At 67.3% G+C, this 18,607-nt stretch overlaps 1 protein-coding gene across 4 annotated transcripts; it reads right to left on the bottom strand.

Moving 5' to 3' along the window:
• Positions 1–851: 851 nt before the first annotated feature.
• Positions 852–18,463, bottom strand: MYO1G (myosin IG). Of its 4 annotated transcripts, XM_075492182.1 has the most exons (22): positions 17,687–18,463; positions 16,364–16,572; positions 16,179–16,272; positions 14,905–15,070; positions 14,749–14,802; positions 13,624–13,719; positions 13,416–13,532; positions 9,961–10,167; positions 9,737–9,882; positions 9,117–9,231; positions 7,091–7,261; positions 6,947–7,017; positions 5,296–5,370; positions 5,062–5,194; positions 4,365–4,531; positions 4,089–4,296; positions 3,269–3,492; positions 2,551–2,695; positions 2,339–2,443; positions 2,130–2,243; positions 1,262–1,416; positions 852–1,186 (listed from the first exon to the last, which is right to left on the bottom strand). In XM_075492182.1, the coding sequence occupies exons 1-22, from the start codon at positions 17,779–17,781 to the stop codon at positions 1,030–1,032; spliced, it is 3,024 nt and encodes a 1,007-aa protein (XP_075348297.1). In that variant the 5' UTR covers positions 17,782–18,463; the 3' UTR covers positions 852–1,029. The 4 variants fall into 4 exon arrangements, with proteins under 4 accessions (XP_075348297.1, XP_075348298.1, XP_075348299.1 ...); XM_075492183.1 differs by lacking the exon at positions 13,624–13,719; XM_075492184.1 differs by lacking the exon at positions 5,062–5,194 and having other exon boundaries at positions 14,749–14,821.
• Positions 18,464–18,607: the final 144 nt, after the last annotated feature.

Below are 18,607 nucleotides of genomic sequence, written 5' to 3' on the forward strand. Positions count from 1 at the left end.
CCCGAGATTCCACCCCATCCCCACCCACCCCATCCCATCTCCATCCATCCCATCCCATCCCACCCACCCTATCTCATCTCCACCCACCCTGTCCCATCTCCATCCCACCCCATCCCATCTCCACCCACCCCATCTCCATCCTATCCCATCTCCATCCCATCCCATCCCATCTCCACCCACCCCATCTCATCTCCACCCACCCTGTCCCATCTCCACCCACCCCATCTCCATCCTATCTCCATCCCATCCCATCTCCACCCACCTCATCCCATCTCCATCCACCCCGTCCCATCTCCATCCCACCTCCACCCACCCCATCCCATCTCCACCCACCCCATCCCATCTCCATCCCATCCCATCTCCACCCACCTCATCCCATCCCATCTCCACCCACCCCATCCCATCTCCATCCTATCTCCACCCCATCCCATCTCCACCCACCCCATCCCATCTCCATCCCATCCCATCTTCACCCACCCCACCCCATCCCATCTCCACCCACCCCATCCCATCTCCATCCTATCTCCATCCCATCCCATCTCCACCCACCTCATCCCATCCCATCTCCACCCACCCCATCCCATCTCCATCCTATCTCCACCCCATCCCATCTCCACCCACCCCATCCCATCTCCATCCCATCCCATCTTCACCCACCCCACCCCATCCCATCTCCACCCACCCCGTCCCATCTCCATCCTATCTCCATCCCCCCCCATCTCCACCCACCCCATCCTCCACCACCCCATTCCCACCCCACGCCCCGGGCTAGCAGGGTCCCAACTTGTGGGACACAGTTTCTGGGGGACCCGAAGGTCCCGGCCACGACTGGGGCGACTGCGGGGGTCTCATCCAGCTCTTTATTCTCAGGGCACACGGAGGCTTCGGCATCATGCCGGGGGGGGCCGCGGGGCGGGGGGCCGCCCGGTTGGGGGGCTCAGGGCCACGGTGGGGCGGGGGGCCCTGAGCAGAGGCCGGTGGGGCAGGGCGTGGGCGGGGGGCGGGCGGCGGAGCAGTTGCCCCCCACCCTCATCTCCCGGGCCAGTAAAGCACGAAGCCGTCGCGGCTCTTGCCGAAATCGGGGGCGGCCGCGTTCGGCCGCGTCTCCACCGTCAGCAGCCGCCGGCGCCCGTGGAGGCTCATCTGGATGCAGTCGGAGACCCGGACCCGCAGCTCCCGCTTGGTCCTACAAGATCCCGGCATCGGCGGGGGGGCTCGCGGGGTGCCGGGACTCCCCCCGACCCCGAGCCCCCCGACTCACGCTCGGCAGTGCTCCAGGAGGACGCCCACCAGCTCGCCCACCCGGTTGTCCCCCGCCGGCTGCGTCTTGTGCAGGCACACGGCCAGGTCCTCCTGGTTCTGGGTGTGGAAGACCACCAGCTGCGCCCGGCAGCTTGTCACGCTCAGCCCCGTCACCTGCGGGGACGTCCGGGTGTCACCGCTGTGGCCATGGCCGTGTGAGGGGCTGGAGGGCACGGCATGGCCAGCGGGGCACGGCCAAGGCACTATGGCCAACGTACCACGGCCAGCGTGGTGGGGACAGCACGGTGTGACCAGCGTGGTGGCGACAGCACAGCACGGCCAGCGTGGTGGGGACAGCATGGCAGGGACAGCACGGCAGGGACAGCGTGGTGGGGACAGCACAGCGCGGCCAGAGTGGTGGGGACAGCGTGGTGGGGACAGCGTGGTGGGGACAGCACAGTGGGGACAGCACAGCACGGCCAGCGTGGTGGGGACAGCATGATGGGGACAGCACGGCATGGCCAGCGTGGCGGGGACAGTGTGGTGGGGACAGCACGGCACGGCCAGAGTGGTGGGGACAGCACAGCGGGGACAGCGTGGTGGGGACAGTGTGATGGGGACAGCACAGCACAGCCAGGGTGGTGGGGCCAGCGTGGTGGGGCCAGCGTGGCGAGGACAGCATCACACCTCTGTCCCAGGGGACTTCACCGTGCCAACGCGGGTGGCCCCCGTGCGCGGCTGTGGGGACCACGGAGGGGTCTCCAACCTCCGGGTGGGAGCAGGGCAGCCAGGACACCTGGGTCCCCCCGATCCCGGCTCGCCAGGACAGGTGGTTCCCCCCCCCCCCCGCCGACCCTGGGGACACCGGTGGGGCTGGGGACACTCACGGTGCTGAGGGGCAGCGCCCGCATCACCCGGTACTGCTTGCGGGGGTCCAGCTTGTAGAGGTGCTGGTCCGTCACGAGGATGGCCCGGTCCCGGCTCTTACCGAAGCGATTGATCTGCGGGGCCGGGGCCAGGTGAGGGGACGCGCCGGGGTGGGGGGGGGGTGACACAGACGCGGTGGCCGGGCAGGATCCCCCCCTCCCCCTGTCACCTTGCGGACGTAGCCGGAGAAGAGGACGGAGCCGAAGTGCACCTTGTCCTTGAGGGTCTGGAGGCGGCGGGCGAAGGGCAGCGCCAGCCCCGGGTTCTCGCTGGGCTGCGGGGAGCCGCGGCGTGGGGCGGGGGGTGGCACCCCGGCGCGGGGCGGGGGCGGCACCCCGGGGTGCGCCACGGGGCACCCCCAAACCCGCCGCCAGCTCTTACCGAGGAGAGGTAATCCCGCGCCCAGCTGCGCTGGCAGCCCCAGTCCTTCCGCAGCCCCTCCAGCGCCTCCATGGCGGCCACCTTGGCCCGGATCTGCCCCATCTCCGAGGGGGGGATGTTCTTGACGATCTGCCGCGCTCGCCACCTGCGGCGGGGGGACACGGCGCCGTCACGTCACCGTCCCGCGTCCACATCCCACGTCCCCGTCCCACGTCGCCATCCCACATCCGCGTCCCCGTCCCGCATCCCCATCCCACGTCCCCATCCCACGTCCCCGTCTCGCGTCCCTGCCTGCGTCCCTGTCCCCATCCCACATCCCCGTCCCACGTTCCCAACCCACGTTCCCATTCCACGTCCCCATCCCCATCCCGTGTTCCTGTTCCACATCCCCTTCCCACATCCCCATCCCTGTCCCACGTCCTCATCCCACGTCCCTGTCCCACATTCCAGTCCCGCATCCACGTCCCACGTCCACATCCCAATCCCATGTCCCCATCCCGCGTCCCTGTCCCCATCCCACGTCCCCATCCTGCGTCCCTGTCCCCATCCCACATCCCCATCCTGCGTCCCCATCCCGCGTCCCTGTCCCCATCCCGCGTCCCCATTCCGCGTCCCTGTCCCCATCCCACGTTCCTGTTCCGCGTTCCCATCCCACGTCCCCATCCCTGTCCCGCGTCCCCGTCCCAACGCGGGAGCGCAGCGGGATCCGGGACGGTACCTGCGGAAGAGGCGCTGGCTGGCGTCCTGGAAGCGCGCCAGCACCGCCGGCGGCTCCGGCCAAACCACGCTCTTGCCAAAATCGGGGAGGGTGCGGACGGCCTGGAAGCGGCGCAGCAGCTCCCGCAGGTACGCCTTCACCTTGTGCCGTTTGTAGTAAGCCATGATGGTGTAGGCGGCACGCAGGTAACGGCAACGCCGCCGCGCCAGGGCGCCGCGCCAGGCCTGCCGAACGCCGACGGTCAGGGCGGGCGCTGCCCCGTGGACCCCCCCCCCCCCCCCCCAGGAGCGTGGCTGTGGCACCGGGCTGGGCGCCCGGCACCGCACCCCGGCACCGGGAGGCCCCCAAAATGCTGCTCCCCCCCAGAAAAACTCCCCGGTGCGGCCCATGCCCTGCTCCAAAGCGATGTACGGTGCTGCGCCCTGCGCCAGCGCTGCACCCTGCCCCATAGCCTGCCCCACAGCCTGCCCCATGCCGTGCTGAGCGCCATGCTGCGCCGTGTTCTCTGCCCCGTGCCCTATGCCCTGCCCCACAGCACGCCCCACGCCATGCTTTGCCCATGCCAAGCCCGTGCTCCGCACCGTCCCGTGCCCCACACCCTGCCCCACACCTCGCCCAGCGCCGGGCACAGAGCAGCCTGCTGCCCCCCTCCAAGCCCGCCAGCGCCAGCGGCCCCCCGTGCAGGCAGAGCCCTGGCTGCCCGCTCGCCCCGCCGGCACCGCGATTACCCACCCGGCACCGCGGGCACCGGGGCGTCCCCCCAACCCCGCGTCAGCCCGGCGGAGCCGAGACCAAGCCGGCTCGCGCCGCGCGTGCCCACCTTCTGCAGCAGCAGGACGATGATGGGGATGAGCTGCGCCCGCTCCTGCTCGAGGCAGAAGAGGGTGCGGGGCGTGCGGATGAAGACCTTGGTGTGGCCATAAGCCACGTCGTCCTGGAAGCCGTGCTGCTCCAGGAGGGCTTGCGTGGCCTCCCGGTCGCTGGCCATCAGGTGGTTGGGCCACGTGTACTCGCAGGTCATCTTGTACCTGGGGGGCAGAGCGGGGTGAGGGGGCACGGGGTGGGGACGGGGGTCCCGGGGGGGCGCGGGCCGTACCGCAGGAGGAAGCGGTGGTAGGGCTGGCGGTAGGCGAAGCCGGCGCGGCGCACGCGGACGTTCTCCAGCAACCCCAGGTAGGAGACCTGGTGGCGGCAGCGCTCCTCGTCAAAGAGCGTCGGCGACTTCTGGTCGTTGGGTTTGATGCAGCGCACGTAGTAGGGCTCCTGCGGGGACACGGACGGGGTGGCACCACGGTAGCAGCCGCGAGCGGCACCGAGCCCACGGGTGTCCTGGGCTGGGGGGCTGCGGGCACGCAAGGTGGGACTGCAGCAGGCGTGGGTGGCATGGGGACAGGAGGCCTCAGTGGCTTGGGGACACGCTTGGCTAGCACTGGGACATCTTGGCTGGCTTGGGGACACGACAGGTTGGCTCAAGGACATCTTGGCTGGCTGGGGACATGCCAGGATGGCATGGGGACATGCTCAGCTGGCTTGGGGACATACCAAGATGGGCTGGGGACATGCCAGCTGCCATGGGGACATACCAAGATGGGTTGGGGATGTGCCCAGCTGCCATGGGGACATACCAAGATGGGTTGGGGACATGCCAGCTGCCATGGGGACATACCAAGATGGGTTGGGGACGTGCCCGGCTGGCATAGGGACATGTCAAGTTGGTGCACAGACACGCCAGGCTGGTGCAGGGACGTGCCAGGCTGGCACGGGGACGAGCCCGGCTGTCCCCAGTCCCCTACCTTGGAGGCGAGGTTCTCCACCAGGGCCACGATGGAGTTCTTGAAGAGCGTGCCAGCGGTCAGCGGGCGCTTGGTGACCTCGGTGATGCTCTGCTCGCCGTCGGGCCACATGGCACGCAGCACGGGGTCCGTGCTGGGGACGGCATTGGCGTGGGGCCTGGCAGCACCGGGAACCCCTCTCCCGCCCCACGGCTGTGCCACCAGCCCCCCAACTGCGTCCCCTGTGTCCCCAACCTGTTGTAGAGGAGCCGTTTGAAGTCCTGGAAGAGCGTGTCCTTGTTCTTGTCCAGGAAACCCTCCACCGAGTACCTGAGGGAGGGGGACACCACGTTGGGGGGCTCCTCCAGCCACCCTGGGGTGTCGGGGGGAGCTTCACCCTGTGGGACCAAGGCATCTGGGCAGCTCTTCCTCCCCGTGGTGGGCCAGAGTGGGCCAGTCCCATGCAGAGGTGACGTGTGGCCCTGGGGGTGGCCCTGGGGGCACCCATGGAGGCCAGGGGACTGTGGGGTTCAGTGCTCATGGACAGTGAATTCCCCGACCCTGTCCCCACTGTCCCCAGGGTATGGCATGGCATGTCCTACACAGCCCGTCCTGCTGCACGTGGCCTCTGGGGACCTCCCAGACCCCATGGACCCCACTGGTCCCCCATGGTCCTAAATGGCTCCACACAATCCCCCATGGGTCTTCAAAGCCCCTTGGCCAACCAAGGCCACCCCATAGTCCCCCAGGGGCCCCTACGGCTCTCCATGGTCCCAAGTGTCTCCCCCAGTGTCCCCCATGACCTCCCAAGGTCCCTCATGGCCCCCCACAGTTCTCTGTGGCCCCACCACAACCCCATGGACACTCATGATGTCCATAGTCCCTGATGGCCACCCACACTGCCGTGGCCCCAACTGACCCCCCGCCAGTCCCCCATGGTTCCTCACGATCCCCACAGCCTGATGGTCCCCCATGACCCCAAACCACCTCCCTCAGGCCCTCAAATCCCCTCCATGCTCCCACATGGTCCCCCACGGTTCTCCAAGACCCCATGGTCAACCACAGACCCCCAAGAGTCCCTATAGCCCCATGGTCCCAAGTGGCCTCCCATGGTCCCCCATGCCGTCCCAAGGTCCCTCATTGACCCAAGGCCATCTGTGGTCCCCCATGGTCTTCCATGGCCCCCTGTGACCCCATGGCCACTCATGATGTCCATAGTCCCTGATGGCCACCCACACTGCCACGGCCCCAAATGACACCCCCTCAAATCCCCCACGGTCCACCATGATCCCCACAGCCCGATGGTCCCCCATGACCCCAAACCCCCTCCCACAGTCCCTCAAACCCGCTCCATGCTCCCATGTGGCCCCCATGGTTCTTCAAGGTCCCATGGTCAACCACAGCCCCCCTATAGCCCCACGGTCCTAAGTGGCCCCCCATGACCCCCTTGGACTCCCAAGGTTCCTCATAGTCCCAAGGCCCACCATGGTCCCCTGTGGTTCTCCATGGCCCCCCCACGACCCCACAGCCACTCATGATGTCCGTAGTCCCCAACAGTCATCCACACTCCCACGGCCCCAGCTGACAACCTCCAGTGCCCCACAGTTCCCATGATCTCTGCAGCCTGATGGTCCCCCATGACTCCAAACCACGTCCCACAGGCCCTCAAGACCCCCACAGTCCCATGTACCCCTCCACGTTCCCACACGGTCCTCCATGATTCTCCAAGGCCTCATGGTCAACCATAGACCCCCAAGAGCCCCTATAGCATCACAGTCCCATGAGGTTCCCCATGGTCCTCCACGCCCTCCCAAAGTCGTCCATGGTTCCCCAGAGCCCCATGGCCACCCAACAACACCCATAGCCCACCATGGCCCCCCCACATCCCCCCCAACGCCCCCCTCACGTGACATCTCCAGCATAGTGCTTGATGCGGAAGTCCCGGTTGAACTCCATGGTCTTGTCTGTGGGGCAGAGCTGGAGAGCGGGGAGGCGTCAGCCCCCTGCCCGTGGACCCCCCCCCGCTCCCCCCCGACCCCCCCAGAAGCACCTTGCGGCTGGTGTAGTGGGGGTGGCGGCCGAGGCGGGCGTCCATGGAGGCGAGGAAGAGGGAGTCGGTGACGGTCCCCACGGCCAGGCAGGCCTCGTCCAGCAGCGCCAGGATGCCGCGGTGCGGCTGTTCCACCAGCTCCACGATGGGCTCGTTGCTGAAGTACTCGATCTGGGGGGGCAGAGGGGTGGGCACCCCAAATTGCCCCCCTGGGTGCCCTGATTCGCCCCCATGCACCCCAAATCTGGCCCTGCCAGGCGATGTCCCCCCATATCTTCCCCCTCAGGTCCCCCCAAGCCGCTCACCCTCCGCCAGGTGATGCCCCCCCCTGTGTCCCCCTGTCCCCCAGGCTCTGCCAAGTGATGCCCCCGTGCCCCGCCATGTCCCCCCGAGCCCCCTCATGCTCTACAAAGCGATGTCCCCATGTCCCCCCCGTGACACCCATGTCCCCTCATGTCTCCCGTGTCACCCCTGTCCCCTCACGCTCTGCCAGGTGACACCCCCCCCATGTCCCCATGCCCCTCACGCTCTGCCAGGCGATGCCCCCCATGTGTCCCCATGCCCCCCATGTCCTCCCATGCCACCCCATGTCCCTCACGCTCTGCCAGGTGATGCCCCCCATGTCCCCCCACGTCCCCATGTCCCTCACGCTCTGCCAGGCGATGCCCCCCGTCCCCCCCCACGTCCCCATGTCCCTCACGCTCTGCCAGGCGATGCCCCCCGTGTCCCCCCACGTCCCCATGTCCCTCACGCTCTGCCAGGCGATGCCCCCCGTGTCCCCCCACGTCCCCATGTCCCTCACGCTCTGCCAGGCGATGCCCCCCGTGTCCCCCCCCGTCCCCATGTCCCTCACGCTCTGCCAGGTGATGCCCCCCATGTGTCCCCACGTCCCCATGTCCCTCACGCTCTGCCAGGCGATGCCCCCCGTGTCCCCCCACGTCCCCATGTCCCTCACGCTCTGCCAGGTGATGTCCCCCGTGTCCCCCCACGTCCCCATGTCCCTCACGCTCTGCCAGGTGATGCCCCCCGTGTCCCCCCACGTCCCCATGTCCCTCACGCTCTGCCAGGCGATGCCCCCCGTGTCCCCCCACGTCCCCATGTCCCTCACGCTCTGCCAGGCGATGCCCCCCGTGTCCCCCCACGTCCCCATGTCCCTCACGCTCTGCCAGGCGATGCCCCCCGTGTCCCCCCACGTCCCCATGTCCCTCACGCTCTGCCAGGCGATGTCCCCCGTGTCCCCCCACGTCCCCATGTCCCTCACGCTCTGCCAGGCGATGTCCCCCGTGTCCCCCCACGTCCCCATGTCCCTCACGCTCTGCCAGGTGATGCCCCCCGTGTCCCCCCACGTCCCCATGTCCCTCACGCTCTGCCAGGCGATGCCCCCCGTGTCCCCCCCCGTCCCCATGTCCCTCACGCTCTGCCAGGTGATGCCCCCCATGTGTCCCCACGTCCCCATGTCCCTCACGCTCTGCCAGGCGATGCCCCCCGTGTCCCCCCACGTCCCCATGTCCCTCACGCTCTGCCAGGTGATGTCCCCCGTGTCCCCCCACGTCCCCATGTCCCTCACGCTCTGCCAGGCGATGCCCCCCGTGTCCCCCCACGTCCCCATGTCCCTCACGCTCTGCCAGGCGATGCCCCCCGTGTCCCCCCACGTCCCCATGTCCCTCACGCTCTGCCAGGCGATGCCCCCCGTGTCCCCCCACGTCCCCATGTCCCTCACGCTCTGCCAGGCGATGCCCCCCGTGTCCCCCCACGTCCCCATGTCCCTCACGCTCTGCCAGGCGATGCCCCCCGTGTCCCCCCACGTCCCCATGTCCCTCACGCTCTGCCAGGCGATGTCCCCCGTGTCCCCCCACGTCCCCATGTCCCTCACGCTCTGCCAGGCGATGTCCCCCGTGTCCCCCCACGTCCCCATGTCCCTCACGCTCTGCCAGGTGATGCCCCCCGTGTCCCCCCACGTCCCCATGTCCCTCACGCTCTGCCAGGCGATGCCCCCCGTGTCCCCCCACGTCCCCATGTCCCTCACGCTCTGCCAGGTGATGCCCTCCCGCTGGTACTCGGCCTGCTCCTGCCGCAGGATCAGCTCGATGAAGAGCTGCTGCAGCTTCTCGTTGCAGTAGTTGATGCAGAACTGCTCGAAGCTGCGGGCACAGGGTCAGGACGGCCACCGCCACCCAGTCCCGCGCCACGTCCCCTGCGCACCCTGTCCTGCCGTGTGGCCCCCTGAGCCACGTGGCCCTGCTGGGGACCTCCTGGTCCTGTCCCTCCTGGTCCTGTCCCTCCATGGGTCCCCTGTGGTCCTATCCCTGCTGGGTCCCATCCCCACCACATGTCCCTCCTGGGTCCTGTCCCCTCCACGTGTCCCTCCTGGGTCCTGTCCCCTCCACACGTCCCTTGGACATTCTCCCTCCCAAGCCCTGTCCCCTCCACGTGTCCCTCCTGGGTCCCATCCCCTCCGTGTCCCTCCTGGGTCCCGTCACCTCCCTGTGTCCCTCCCAGGTCCTGTCCCCTCCATGTGTCCCTCCCGAGTGTCCCCCCTGTCCCCTCCACACATCCTTCCCATCCCTAATCCCCCCACCACGTCCCTCCCAGGTCCTGTCCCTCCACGTGTCCCCACATCCGTCCCCCCCGACCAGGCCAGGTCACCTGTTGGTGTCGAAGATCTCGAAGCCGTAGATGTCGAGGACGCCGATGACGGTGCTCTTGCCGTGCAGGCGGGCGTCGTAGCCGCGGGCGGTGATGACGGTGTTGATGCGCCCCACGATCCAGCAGAAGAGCCGCTCGTAGATGGCCTGGGGACAGGGACAGCGTGGTGGGCACCCAAGGGTGCCGGGGGGGGACACACCCGTCACCCCATCTCCCCTCCCTACCTTGGCACAGGCGTCCCGGGCGTAGGCGGCCTCCTTGGGGCTGTGGCCCTTCTCGATCAGCTCCCCGCCACCGGCCGCCACGGTGCGGGTCAGGAGTGCCCGGCGCAGGCTGTCGGGCGCCGTGGCCGTCAGCTCGGCCAGCGCCGCGAGCTGTGCCGCGTCCTCCACCGCCGCCGTCTCGCCCTCCGCCACGAACCTGACGTTGCCCTGGGGCGGCCCCGCCGCGCCACGTTGGTGGATGAATGCGGGGGGACACCCGGGAGCCCCCCGGAGAGGGGCTGGGGCATCCCAGCACTGGCCCCTCCCGCACCACAGGCCGGGCTGGGCCGTACAGGGCTGTACTGGTTTGTATTGGGCTGGGCTGGGCTGTACTAGTTTGTATTGGGCTGTGCTGGGCCGTACAGGGCTGTACTGGTTTGTATTGGGCTGTGCTGGGCTGTACTAGTTTGTATTGGGCTGGGCTGGGCCATACAGGGCTGTACTGGTTTGTATTGGGCTGTGCTGGGCCATACAGGGCTGTACCAGTTTGTATTGGGCTGGGCTGGGCCATACAGGGCTGTACCGGTTTGTATTGGGCTGTGCTGGGCCGTACAGGGCTGTACTGGTTTGTATTGGGCTGTGCTGGGCTGTACTGGTTTGTATTGGGCTGGGCTGGGCCATACAGGGCTGTACTGGTTTGTATTGGGCTGGGCTGGGCCATACAGGGCTGTACTGGTTTGTATTGGGCTGTGCTGGGCCATACAGGGCTGTACCGGTTTGTATTGGGCTGTGCTGGGCCGTACAGGGCTGTACTGGTTTGTATTGGGCTGTGCTGGGCTGTACTGGTTTGTATTGGGCTGTGCTGGGCCGTACAGGGCTGTACTGGTTTGTACCGGGCTGTGCTGGGCTGTACTAGTTTGTATTGGGCTGTGCTGGGCCGTACAGGGCTGTACTGGTTTGTATTGGGCTGTGCTGGGCCATATAGGGCTGTACCGGTTTGTATTGGGCTGTGCTGGGCCGTACAGGGCTGTACTGGTTTGTATTGGGCTGTGCTGGGCTGTACTGGTTTGTATTGGGCTGGGCTGGGCCATACAGGGCTGTACTGGTTTGTATTGGGCTGTGCTGGGCCGTACAGGGCTGTACTGGTTTGTATTGGGCTGTGCTGGGCTGTACTAGTTTGTATTGGGCTGGGCTGGGCCATACAGGGCTGTACTGGTTTGTATTGGGCTGTGCTGGGCCGTACAGGGCTGTACTGGTTTGTATTGGGCTGTGCTGGGCCGTACAGGGCTGTACTGGTTTGTATTGGGCTGTGCTGGGCTGTACTGGTTTGTATTGGGCTGGGCTGGGCCGTACAGGGCTGTACTGGTTTGTATTGGGCTGTGCTGGGCTGTAGTGGTTTGTATTGGGCTGGGCTGGGCCATACAGGGCTGTACCGGTTTGTATTGGGCTGTGCTGGGCCGTACAGGGCTGTACTGGTTTGTATTGGGCTGTGCTGGGCTGTACTGGTTTGTATTGGGCTGGGCTGGGCCATACAGGGCTGTACTAGTTTGTATTGGGCTGGGCTGGGCCGTACAGGGCTGTACTGGTTTGTATTGGGCTGTGCTGGGCCATACAGGGCTGTACCGGTTTGTATTGGGCTGTGCTGGGCCGTACAGGGCTGTACTGGTTTGTATTGGGCTGTGCTGGGCTGTACAGGGCTGTACTGGTTTGTATTGGGCTGGGCTGGGCCATATAGGGCTGTACCGGTTTGTATTGGGCTGTGCTGGGCCGTACAGGGCTGTACTGGTTTGTATTGGGCTGTGCTGGGCTGTACTGGTTTGTATTGGGCTGGGCTGGGCCATACAGGGCTGTACTAGTTTGTATTGGGCTGGGCTGGGCCGTACAGGGCTGTACTGGTTTGTATTGGGCTGTGCTGGGCTGTACTGGTTTGTATTGGGCTGGGCTGGGCCATACAGGGCTGTACCGGTTTGTATTGGGCTGTGCTGGGCCGTACAGGGCTGTACTGGTTTGTATTGGGCTGGGCTGGGCCGTACAGGGCTGTACTGGTTTGTACCGGGCTGGGCTGGGCTGTACAGGGCTGTACTGGTTTGTATTGGGCTGGGCTGGGCCATACAGGGCTGTACTGGTTTGTACAGGGCTGTGCTAGGTTGCATTAGGCTATACTGGTTTGTATTGGGTTGTACTGGGCTGTTCTAGGCTGTGCTGCTTTGCATTGGGCCATACTGGTTTGCATTGGGCCATACTGGTTTGCACTGGGCCATGCTGGTTATGCTGGTTTGTGTTGGGCTGTACTGGTTTGCACTGAGCTGCACTAGTTTCTGTGGGACTGCACTGGTTTGAACTGGGCTTTACTTGTTTGTACTGGTCTGCACTGGGTAGCATGGGGCCACTCTTATTTGCATGGGGCTGTACTGGTTTGCCCAGGGCCATACTGGTCTGCCTGGGGCCGCACTGGTGCACAGCGGCCTTACTGGTGGTGGTGGGGGGGGCCACAGTGGTGTGTGGTAGGGGCATACTGGTCTGCCTGGGGCTGTACTGGTGTTACTGGCAGGGATCATACTGGTGTTGGGGGGCCATACTGGTGCATGGGGACCCTACTGGTCTGCCTGGGGCTGTACTGGTGTGCAGAGACAATAGTGATATGGGGGGGCCATACTGGTTTGCCCAGGACCATACTGGTGTGCAGAGGCCATACTGGTGTAGGGGGGCCCATACTGGTCTGCCTGGGGCCATACTGGTGTGAGGGGGCTGTACTGGTGGTGGTGGGGGCCATACTGGTGTGGGGGGCTGCACTGGTCTGCCTGGGGCTATACTGGTGCTCAGGGGCCATACTGGTGTGGAGACAGCTGTACTAGTGGTGGGCGGAGGGTACTGGTGTGAGGGGACTGTACTGGTGGGGGGAGGCTGTACTGGTTTGCCCAGAACCATACTGGTGAGGGAAGAGCATACTGGTCTGCCTAGGGCCATACTGGTGTGTGGGGCCGTACTGGCGTGTGGGGCCGTACTGGCGTGTGGGGGGCTGTACTGGTGCATGGGGGGGCCATACTGGTGCGTGGGGGGGGCTGTACTGGAGCATGGGGGGGGCTGTACTGGTGTGTAGGGGGGCCCATACTGGTGCGTAGGGGGGGCCATACTGGTGCGCGGGGGCCCACACTGGTGCGTGGGGGGGCCCATACTGGTGCGTGGGGGGGCCATACTGGCACGTAGGGGCCCATACTGGCGCATAGGGGGCCATACTGGTGTGTAGGGGGGGCCCATACTGGTGCGTAGGGGGGCCATACTGGCGCGTAGGGGCCCATACTGGTGTGCGGGAGCCCATACTGGCGCATAGGGGGCCATACTGGCGCATAGGGGGGCCCATACTGGCGCGTAGGGGGCTATACTGGTGTGTAGGGGCCCATACTGGCGCGTAGGGGCCCATACTGGTGCGCGGGGGGCCATACTGGTGCGCGGGGGCCGCGGGGCGGGGCTCTCACCAGGTGCAGGATGGCGGCCAGGATGCGGCGCACGGAGCCCGTCTCCCCCGGGGAGAAGCCGATGACGGCCATGGCCTCCTCCACCGCCCGGTACCCGGCGGCGTCGTCCCCGCAGGCCTGGGGCGGGGGGGGGGGGGGGGATGGGCGTGAGGGGCCGGGACCCCCCCGCCCCCCACCCCTCCCCCCCCCCCCATCCCCCCCCACTCACGCTGCCCTGGGTGCCCTCCCGGGTGTAGCGGTAGGCGCCGGGGTCCCGGCAGAGGCGCAGGGAGGCCAGCAGCGCCGCCGGGGCTCCCAGCAGCAGCTGCGGGGCAGGGGGGCAGCACCGGGGGGGGGGGGGGGGGTACCCCCGGCCCCCCTGGTGCCGTTCGGGTCCCCCCGCCCTGGCCCGGCCCAGCCCTGTGCCCTCCATCGCCATCCCGGCCGCCCCACCCCACCCCCCAGATCCCATCCGCCCCATAGATGTCACCCCACGGGTGAGATTCCCCACACGTAGATCCCATCCATCCCACCCCACGGGTCCCGTCCCATCCCCCCCATCCATCCCCACCCCATCCTTCTCATCCCGTCCATCCCATCCCCACCCCACAGATCCCACCCCACAGATCCCATCCCTCCCATCCCCATCCCACCCCACAGATCCCATCCTACCCCACAGATCCCATCTGTTCCATCCCAACCTTCTCACCCCACCCATCCCATCCCCATCTCACCCATCCCATCCCAACCTTCTCACCCCATCCCCATCTCACCCCATAGATCCCATCCATCCCACCCCACAGATCCTACCCCACAGATCCCATCCATCCCACCCCACAGATCCCATCCATCCCACCCCACAGATCCTACCCCATAGATCCCATCCATCCCACCCCACAGATCGTACCCCATAGATCCCATCCATCCCACCCCATAGATCCTACCCCACAGATCCCATCCATCCCACCCCACAGATCCTACCCCATAGATCCCATCCATCCCACCCCACAGATCCTACCCCACAGACCCCATCCATCCCACCCCACAGATCCTACCCCACAGACCCCATCCATCCCACCCCACAGATCCTACCCCACAGATCCCATCCATCCCACCCCACAGATCCTACCCCATAGATCCCATCCATCCCACCCCACAGATCCTACCCCACAGATCCCATCCATCCCACCCCACAGATTGTACCCCATAGATCCCATCCATCCCACCCCACAGATCCTACCCCACAGATCCCATCCACCCCACCCCACAGATCCTACCCCACAGATCCCATCCACCCCACCCCACAGATCCTACCCCACAGATCCCATCCATCCCACCCCATCCCCTGGCTCACCTGGTAGAAGGCGTGGAAGTTCCTCTCTCCCGGCTGCTGCTGGAGGACTCGGGACTGGGAGAGGGAGCAGGGGCTGGGTGCCAGGCGGTGCCCCCGTGGGACCAGCGCCCACCCGGCCGCGCCCACCCGCGGCACCACCCGCGGCACCACCCGCACCTTCTCCAGGAGGTAGTTGTGGATGTGGCCGCCGGTGGGGTCACCCTTGAAGTCGAAGTTGATGTCCATGTACTTGCCGAAGCGGCTGGAGTTGTCGTTGCGGTTGGTCTTGGCGTTGCCGAAGGCCTCCAGGACGCAGTTGGACTTCAGCAGCACGTTCTTCACCCTGGGTGGTGTGGCACGGCACGGTACGGCACGGCACGGCACGGTACGGCATGGCACGGCACGGCACGGCACAACCCGGCACAGCACCGGCACGCACAGAATGGCGCTGTGTCCATCACTGGTGGACACAGGACACGGCACCCCTGGGCCCCCCACACCACCCGTATGGCCATGGGGCACCCCAGGGACCCCCACACCATCCCTATGAATGTGGGGCACCCCAGGGCCTCCTCAAAGGCATGGGGTACCCCTGGTCCCCCCACACCACCCCACAGGTGTGGGGCACCCCAGGACCCACAGGACCACCCCACAGGCCCATGGGACACCCCTGGTCCCCCCACACCAACCCTACGGACATGGGGCACCCCTCGTCGCCCCACACCAACCCTATGGACGTGGGGCACCCCAGGACCTCCTCAAAGGTATGGGGCAGCCCTTGTCCCCCCACACCACCCCACAGGTGTGGGGCACCCCAGGACCCACAGGACCACCCCACAGGCCCACGGGACACCCCTGGTCCCCCCACACCAACCCTACGGACATGGGGCACCCCTCGTCGCCCCACAGCAACACTATGGGCATGGGACACCCTGGTTCCCCCACACCACCCCACAGGTATGGGGCACCCCAGGACCCTCCAGGACCACCCCACAGGCATGGGGCACCCCTGGTCACCCCACACCAACCCTATGGGCATGGGGCACCCCTGGTTGCCCCACACCTTCTCTATGGGTATGGGGCCTCCCAGGACCACCCCACAGGCATGGGGCACCCCTGGTTGCTCCACACCATCCCTCCGGCCATGGGGCACACCAGGGCCCCCCAGAACCACCCCACAGGCATGGGGCACCCCAGTTGTCCCACACCTTCTCTATGGGTATGGGGCCTCCCAGGACCACCCCACAGGTGTGGGGCACCCCTCGTCCCCCCACACCATCCCTATGGACATAGGGCACCCTAGGGCCTCCCAGGACCACCCCATAGGTGTGGGGCACCCCTGCTCCCCCCCCACCGTGTGTCTCCCCCCCGCCCCAGCCCTGGGCTGGCAGGTCCACGGGGTCCCTGCCCCAGCACCCATCCCTCCCGCCGCGCCGTGGGGCCGGACCCACCTCTCCACCTCGGCGCGCTGGGTGGGGTTGGTGATGGCGGCGATGTACTGCATGATGTACTTGCTGGCCTCCGTCTTCCCCGCCCCGCTCTCGCCTGGCAGGGAGGGCAGGGGTTGGGCGAGGGGCGCCCACCCAAGGGCGTCCCCCACCCACGCGCCCCCCCCAAACCGCCGCCGAGTCCCTACCCGAGATGACGATGCAGGTGTCCTTGGCGCGGCGCTTCATGGCCTTGTAGGCGGCATCGGCCAGGGCGAAGAGGTGGGGCGGGCGCTCGTAGAGCTCGCGGCCGCGGTAGCGCTCCACCGCCGACGGGCCGTACAGCGCCAGCGCCTGGTAGGGGTTCACCGCCACCACCACCTCCCCGATGTAGGTGTAGATGCGGCCCTGCGAGAACCTGCGCACAGGGGCGGCCGTGGGGCAGGCTGTGGGGCTGGGGGGGCACCCTGCGGGGTGCTGCGGGGCAGGAGGCATACCCTGCAGGGTGCTGTGCCGTGGGGTGGAGTGACACCCCGCAGGGTGCTGTGCTGTGGGGAGGGATGGCATCCTGAAAGGTGCAGCGCCGTGGGGCAGGCTGGTGCTGTACCGTGGGGCGGGGTGGCACCCTGCAGGGTGCTGAGCTACGGGGCAGGATACACACCCTGTGGGGTGGGACGTTGCTGTGGGGCAGGGTGGCACCCTGTGCCATGGGGCGAGGTGGCACCCCAAAATGTGCAGTGCCGTGGGGGCAGGATGGTGCTGTACTGTGGGGCGGGGTGGCACCCTGCAGGGTGCTGAGCTATGGGGCAGGATGCGCACTCTGTGGGGTGCTGTGCCATGGGGTAGGGTGACACCCTGCAGGGTGCTGAGCTATGGGGCGGGATGCCATCCTGTAGGGCGCTGTGCTGTGTGGCGAGGTGGCATCCTGTGGGGTGCTGTGGGGCAGGGTGGCATCCAGGGTGGCATCCGTGGGGCCTGGGCAGGGCGCTGTGGGGCAGGGCTGGGAGCACCACGGGGCTTAGGTGCCCCAGTACAGGGCCGAGCACCACGCTATGGGGCACCGCCGCTGCCATGGGGCTGGGCGGTGCCGTGGGGCAGCGGGAAAGCGGCTCTTCCTGTAGGCAGCACCTGCAGGCGCGGGAGCAGGCAGGAAACGCGGGGGCCCCGTGGGTCGGCGTCCCCCCCTCATGCGCACATGGGCGCACGCCAGCCCCCCAACCCGCTCCGGCGGGGGCGGCCGTGCCTCAGTTTCCCCCCACGGGCAGCGGGGCACCGCCCAGACGCTTCCTGCGGAGCCGGGGTTTGGCGCCGGGCGCTTCCGCAGCCCCCGCGGGACTCGGGGTACCCGGCGTCCCCCATCACCGCCACGCCAGGGCCCAGGTCCCGGCTGCCGCCAGCGCCGTGCCGTCGGGGTCTCGCGGCGCGGCGCCCGCACCGCCCCGGGAACCGCCAGCGCCCGGCTCAGCCCCGGGGGTGCTGGGGCGGCACCTCGGGGCGTCCCCGGCCTCGCTCCCCCCGCGTCCCCCTCGTACCGCAGGCGCAGGTTCTCCAGGAACTGCTCCATGGTCACTTCGTCCAGGAGGACGAAGTCGGCTTTGCCAAATTCGGGACCCTCCAGCTCCGCCATGCCGCGCCCGCCGCGCCCCCACTTCCCCCCTCAGCCGCACCCGGCTTCCTGCACTGCCAACGATCGCCGAGGCCGCGGCGCAGGCGCGGACGGGGAGGACCCGGTGTCATCGCCACCTCCCGTGGGTGACAGCGGGGTGGGGCGCGGGGACGCCCAAATTTGTGTCACCGAACCCCCAGGGCTGAGCTTGACCATCGCCGCGCCGGCACCCAGCCCCACGGCGAAGGGTGGGGACACCTCACCCCCCCATGCACGCAATGGGGTGCAGGGGAAAGGGGGGAGAGGGATGCGTGGGGCAGACGCCGTGGGGCTGCGTCACCTCAGGCCACCGCGTTTTTGTCCCCCCCGTTGCGGTTACGGGGCGTCACTTCCCTCCGGTGTCGTTCCGGTGCCTGGCCGCGTCCGTTGGGGACAAAAGGACGCCAACGGTGACGGTCACCGGCGAGTGCCGAGCCCCAACGGCGTCCCCAAACCCGTCAACCGTGCGTCCCCCTCCCCTATTACCACACCGTACCAAAAACCCACCAGGAAATCGGTTATTTATTAAGATGGCGGCATCACCCGTTCTCATCCCAGTATTCCCAGTTAAAACCCTGGGTAACTGGGAACTCTGGGGAGGATAAACCAAGGATCGTCGCAGAGGGGACCCCCATACCGGTATCCAGCTGGAAAAGAAGGGGGGTAATCGTTAAGACAACGAGGATTACGGCGCTAACGAGGCGGGGAACGGCACGCTGTGGCGAGGGGCGGCCGGCGGAGTCCCCAGGGACCACCAGAGGTGGTCCCCGGGGACTCCGCCGGCCGCCCCTCGCCACCGCGTCGCCGC

The sequence above is a fragment of the Mycteria americana genome, chromosome 2, assembly GCF_035582795.1.
Source record: "Mycteria americana isolate JAX WOST 10 ecotype Jacksonville Zoo and Gardens chromosome 2, USCA_MyAme_1.0, whole genome shotgun sequence".
Taxonomy (NCBI): domain Eukaryota; kingdom Metazoa; phylum Chordata; class Aves; order Ciconiiformes; family Ciconiidae; genus Mycteria; species Mycteria americana.